This window comes from Geospiza fortis, unplaced genomic scaffold (assembly GCF_000277835.1).
Source record: "Geospiza fortis unplaced genomic scaffold, GeoFor_1.0 scaffold23, whole genome shotgun sequence".
NCBI lineage: Eukaryota > Metazoa > Chordata > Aves > Passeriformes > Thraupidae > Geospiza > Geospiza fortis.
In genome coordinates, this window is record NW_005054303.1 from 11,076,792 (window position 1) to 11,082,818 (window position 6,027).

A 6,027-nucleotide genomic window follows, 5' to 3' on the forward strand; every position below is an offset into this window, starting at 1 on the left:
GCGGCGCGCGGGCCCCGGCATGAGGTGAGGGCGGGGGTGGGGGGGAGAGAATTCCCTGAGGGGAGAGAATTCCCCGAAGGGAGAACGGGATAATCTCGGATCGTGTGCTGAGGGAAGGGTTGATGTCTCTCCATGGGCGCCTCGGGAAGGCGGCGGCTGTGGTCTCCCGCCAGATCCAGCGTTGCGGGCGGCTCTGTCTTGTGGGTTTAATGCAGTACCGAGAAGCGACAGGATGAGAGGACATGGCTCCAAGTTGCGCCAGAGAAGGCTTAGTTTGGATATTAGAAAGAATTTGGTCACAGAAAAGGTGATCAGACATGGGAACGATGTCCGGCAAAGTGGGGGAGTCACTGTCCTGGAGGTGTTTTAAGGAAAGATGGGGCGAGGCACCCCGTGCCATGGTGGTGCTCGGTCACAGTTCGAATCGATGATCCCAGAGACCTTTCCCAGCTGATTCGATTCTCTGAGACCCACACCACCCATTTCCACCCCCAGGAGAAGCACGGGGATGCTGAGGCCTTTGCATGGGTGGGGGATTTCTCGTGTGCACAGGGTGAGCAATGCCGTGTGCCTTTCGAAGGAGCTGTGCTCGGCCAAAAGCTCGGCTCAGGGGAAGGGCGGCCTGGGGGGTGTACGGAGAGGAGCTGGGATTGGGGCGGGCCGGGGATGGGAGCAGGAGCAGCCTCGGCAGGGTTTGGCACGGCAGAGTTGTGAAGGACAGAGCACACAGGCTGTTGTTACCCTGGAGAGGGGCAGGGCTGAGGGAGGCACGCAGGAGAACCAATTTCCCTGCAGAGCCTCTCTCTCAAAACAAGCTTTTTAAAAAGTCAGGAGGAATGCCAGCCTCCAGCACCTCCAGGAGCCAAACCATTGGCTCCCGCCTTGGAGCAGCCAGTGCCAAGGCAGAAAATTTGGCCCTTTTGATCTGTCTCTAGTGGAGGAAACCATTTAGAGAAGTGTGAAGCCACTTTTCAGGTTTCCATACCTCGGATGAATTGGGGCTCAGTGGCAGGAGCAGACACTAGTGATGCTCCTCTGGACCTTATGGTGGACACTGCATTTAATTAATGACCTTTCTGGCATGCACCTCATGGAGCAAAGATCTTACAGAGCATGGAACTCCTTACACTGGGGCATGGGAGGCAGAAATCACCAAAGAGTGATGATGCACTGTTGCTAATAACTGTTTTCTAGCAACGACTGCTTGGTAATGAATTTTACCAGACACAGGAGGGATCCAACAGGAGTAGGATCAGGACAGTAGAAATATTTCCATTTGGCTTACTGAGATTAATATCACATTTATTAGAACAAAGAGAGGTCATTGTTTTTTGGCAGGAGGGGATTATCTCGCCGCTTGAAGTCAGTTAACATTTGAGTCTAAAAGTACATTTGCAAAATAACAAATTTGCAGCATATATTTCATAATAAAGAGCTTTACTAAACTATTGTGGATTGTTTGGTACAGATGGAAATTCTGGTTTAAGAGAACAGCAAATCCATGTGATTTGCAGCCTTTTAAATGGAATGATTACATAATGTCTATAAAATGAATAATTTCTCTTCTAGGACTTTGTGGAGATTGGGATACCATGCCAAACTACTGAAAACTAATCATTTTAGAACAGCTGCATCAAATACATCATTTCCAGCAGTTTGGATGCTATTGGCACAACGTTCTGGCACAATACCTGGGCTCTTTGTAGTAGTTAAAAAAAATACTTTATTCACAATGCCCAAAACTGTGGAGGATGAAACTAATCCAGAACTGTATTTGCCACATCCTGGAGTGCGTGGGATGACACTGCTCAACAGAGAGGCTTTCAAAAGGACTCTGGTTGTTCCAGCTCTTAAAGTCAAGAAAGAAATTGTGCATAGAGTGCTGAAGTCCCTGAAACAATCAGTACTGCAGCGCCCCGGCCTCAAGCGGGTGCTGGAGGACCCAGAGGATGAGGACAGCAGATTTGTTATCCTGGATCCTCATAAAGTACCGGAATTCTCATTAGGAGAGTCAGAGCAGCAGGTCCTGAAAGAGCTCGATGTCCCTGCTGAGGTGTGCAAGTACCACCTGGAGCTGAGCTATGAGAATTTCAAGTCGGAGGAGATCCTGCGAGCCGTCCTTCCCGAGGGCCAGGAGGTCACCTCTGGCTTCAGCCGTGTTGGCCACATTGCTCACTTGAATCTCAGGGATCACCAGCTGCCCTACAGACACCTGATTGGTAGGTGAAACAGCTCCTCTTTGTATATTGTTAAAAAGTTACTGTACTGAGGGGCACAGTTCTCACACTGTGGTGCTCTCACTGCCCTGAGCTGAAGTGTGTGCCTTGGACAGGGCACAGCTGCAGCCCTGAGTCATTACAGGGAGGTTGTTCCAACACACTCTTACTTGTGTTAATTTACCTGTAAACAGCAGGTTTGTTGTGGCTGTTGTAGAACATTGAAAGGTCCTGGTCCCTTTACCATAATTATCTCCCACCCTCTCTTTCAGGCCAGGTTATAATGGACAAGAATCCAGGAGTCACCTGTGTAGTGAATAAAACCAACATTATCGACAGCACATACAGGAATTTTGAAATGGAAGTGCTTGCTGGAGAGAACAACCTGGTGACCAAGGTACAGGCCTTTCCCCCCTGGTGTTTTCAATTTAATGTGCTAAAACCCAAAGGAATCTTCTGGAAAGATGTGATGCAGGGATGCTGCTGAGACCATTCCTGTGCACAGTGCCCTTCCTGACACCTGTCTGAGCCTCAGGGTTGGCTGTTACTGCTGCATGCCTTTGTCCTGGTCTGCCACAGGCAAACTCAGCCACAGGGATCAGGAAGGCATGTATTCTTCAAATTTACAGCCTAGATTTAATGACATGGATTTGATCTAAGAAAATCTAGTTTCCTAATTTCACCAAGCCTGGTACCGTGGCTGGTACAGAAATTTCTATCTCACCAACTTTGCAGCTTAGGCAACATTTTGCCTTTGCCTTTTTCCTCTCCTGTCAGCAGCAAGACAAACCTCCTGTCTCCTCTGCTCTGACATTTATCAGGTGCAATCACTGTGTAACTGCCAAGTGTTCTTCACATAGGGTTTCTTGTCAGTAAGTGGAAACTTGGCCTCTGCTTCCACAGAAATATTTTCTCTTATCTGTTAGCAGCTTTATACTTTCAAAGGAGAAAACAGGAGATTACCAAATAAAAAGTTGAATAGCTTGGTGGAACATCTTGTTCATGCAGAGAGAAGGCCACTGGATTGTCAAGGCAGCAGTGACAATTGAATGTTATGCAGATGGTGTCACCACACACCTGGCACAGCAGGGAGCTGCATCCAGGAGTGCAGAGACACTTCAGGGTGTTTCTTGCTGGCAAAGCAAACGATGTGGAGATCTGGATCCCAAGTTGCTTTGGAATCAGAACATTCCACATGCTGGTGCAAAGAGAGTATTAGCTTGCATCCCATTCTCATCTGAATAAATACTATTCCTTTTCAGGTCTGTTCTTGAGATAGTGGTCATCCCAGAGCTTGGGTTTGGATCAGCTTCCAGACTCTGTCACCTTGGGAGATGAAATACAGTATTTTTCAAGCTGCAGAACTGGCTCCCAGTGGCTTTGAATTTGGCTGACGGTTCCTGTTCTTGGGCCTATCATTCTCAGACACTTATTTACTGTGTGCACTTCACAAAGGAGGGCTTGAGGCATCTTTCCAAGGTCTGCTTTCAATAAAGGAGTTGTCAGCCAGCCACAAAGCTCTTGAAAACCCTCAGATTTTTGTAGGGTAATTTTAAGTTGCTGCTTTATTTCCACCTGGTGATTGAGACCTGCATAATGCCAGCTATCAGGATTGACACTGGGGACGTGGCTGTTTCTCATGAGTTGATCTGTTTTATTTGATTCCTTAGCTGATCTGTTTATTTAAGATTCATGTCTGCTACCAGCAGGACAATGCTGATTCAATGTTACCTTTCGATAAGACACCTTCCTTGGTTTTTAATTTTCTTAATTAGTGATAATGCTCAAATCTGCCTGGCACTTGAACACAGAGGCTTAACCAAATGTTTTGGACTTCCAGGTCAAAGAAAATAACATTTCCTACGAACTGGACTTCTCCAAGGTGTACTGGAACCCGCGCCTGTCCACCGAGCACAGCCGCATTGTGGGGCTGCTCAGGGCCGGCGATGTTCTCTTTGACGTCTTTGCTGGCATCGGCCCTTTCGCCATCCCGGCGGCCAAGAGGCAGTGCCGAGTGTTTGCCAACGACCTCAACCCCGACTCCTACTCCTGGCTGCTGCACAACTGCCAGCTCAACAAAGTGCACACCAAGGTGAAGGCGTTCAACATGGATGGCAGGGCCTTCCTGCGGGGGCCTGTGAGGGAGGAGCTCAGCAAAGAGCTCCCGCTCCTGGGGGAAGAGCAGAAAACTGCATTCCACATAGTGATGAATCTGCCAGCTCTGGCTGTGGAGTTCCTGGATGTTTTCAGGCATCTCTTGGTGGGGGAGCCCTGCAGCCCTGCTGGCCTTCCCACTGTGCACTGCTACGGTTTCTCCAAACACAGCGACCCAGCCAGAGACATTCAGGAGAGAGCAGAAGCCGTGCTGGGAACCTCCTTGGCTGGGCGCTGCTCCACTTTCCTGGTCAGGAACGTGGCACCCAACAAGGAGATGCTGTGCCTCAGTTTCCAGATCCCAGCAGACGTGCTCTACAAGAGGCCCTGCCCTGATGAAGGTATGGAGCAAACCTCCCATGTGGCATTGGGATTTCAGGCTGCACCTTGTGCTGCCTCGGGCTGGTCCCACCTGCTCAGCCCCGTGGGCCACTCCGGGTGTGTGACAGTGGCGTGGCTGTGGCGCTGAGCGCGGAGGTGGCTGGCAGGACTGAGGGCCTGCACGTGTGCAGCAGCTGCAGGGCTTCCTCACTGTGCTAACAGCAGCCTGCTCCTCTGATCCCAGCATGAGCCTCCCCAGAAAAATGGTGGACTGGACAGGATCACCCCACAGGCCATAAACCAGACCTTTATGCCTCAGGGTGAGGCTGAGGGAGGATGGGGACTCAGTGATCCCTGTGGGCCCTTCCAGTGCAGGATATTCAGTGGCTCTGTGATCTCATGCCAAGCACACGTCCCTGATAGCTCAGCCCTTCCGAACTGGAGCTGCGTTTTTGCCCAGATGAGTGCACTCCCAAGGGACTGCTCCCAGCTCTGACCTTCTCCTTATGCTCACACACACTCCGTGAGGTCTGGAGTCACCACATCAGCAGAATCAGGTTCTGTACCTGATTGAGTTTCACTGAGACATAGATATCCTTAGAGATCTTCAGTGCTGAACTTGGTTGTTTTGTGGGGTTTTTTTTGTTTATAATTGTTCATTTAAGAAACTGGTTGGTTTCAATGATCTTGGGCTTTGCACTCCATGACAAAGGGAGCAGAGGGAGGTTCCCATCTGCAGTCACATGAACTGGATAGAGTAAAGGAGGTTTTTATAAAGCTTTAATGCCATTAAACTTATTTTTATGCTGTTGTCAGGTTGCACTGAAATGTAGCTCCATACAGGTTTTTGCAAAGTCTTTTTTGGCTTTCAGTAAAGACCCCCCCATTATTGCTCTAAGAGTTTTCATTTGTGACTGTTAATCCTGATTTTAACTCTCATCTCTTCCTGTTAAATCCCTTAACAGAGCTCCCTTTTCCAGAGCTTGTGGTAGGTCAGTCTGTTTATGTACATTAAATAACTTACTTTTTCTAACCTTTTCCAGCAAAACCAGCCTCAAAACGTCTCTGTACCAGCCAAGATTGTTCAGAAGAGAAGGTACTGAGTTGAAGACCAGAGCTATGGTGACTACCTTAGTTTGTGTAAGGAATATTGGAGTGTCTCTGTTTTACCCCTTGAGTTATAAGGAGCAGAGCTGTGTTCCCATTGAGTTGCAGCTTTATTTTGGGAGCCTTGCTTCCTGCAGTCACCTTTTCTTCTCATTATGGGATCAATTGAAATTGCTACTACAAAAAATTAAAACTTTATTCTCTTATAATAAATGTGTTTTGGTACTTC

General features: G+C 48.6%; 1 protein-coding gene across 1 annotated transcript; it reads left to right on the forward strand.

Moving 5' to 3' along the window:
• The first annotated feature begins 6 nt into the window (after nt 1–6).
• Nucleotides 7–6,027, forward strand: TRMT5 (tRNA methyltransferase 5). Its single transcript, XM_005417949.3, has 5 exons — nt 7–24; nt 1,570–2,219; nt 2,489–2,613; nt 4,057–4,711; nt 5,735–6,027. The coding sequence occupies exons 1-5, from the start codon at nt 20–22 to the stop codon at nt 5,797–5,799; spliced, it is 1,500 nt and encodes a 499-aa protein (XP_005418006.1). The 5' UTR covers nt 7–19; the 3' UTR covers nt 5,800–6,027.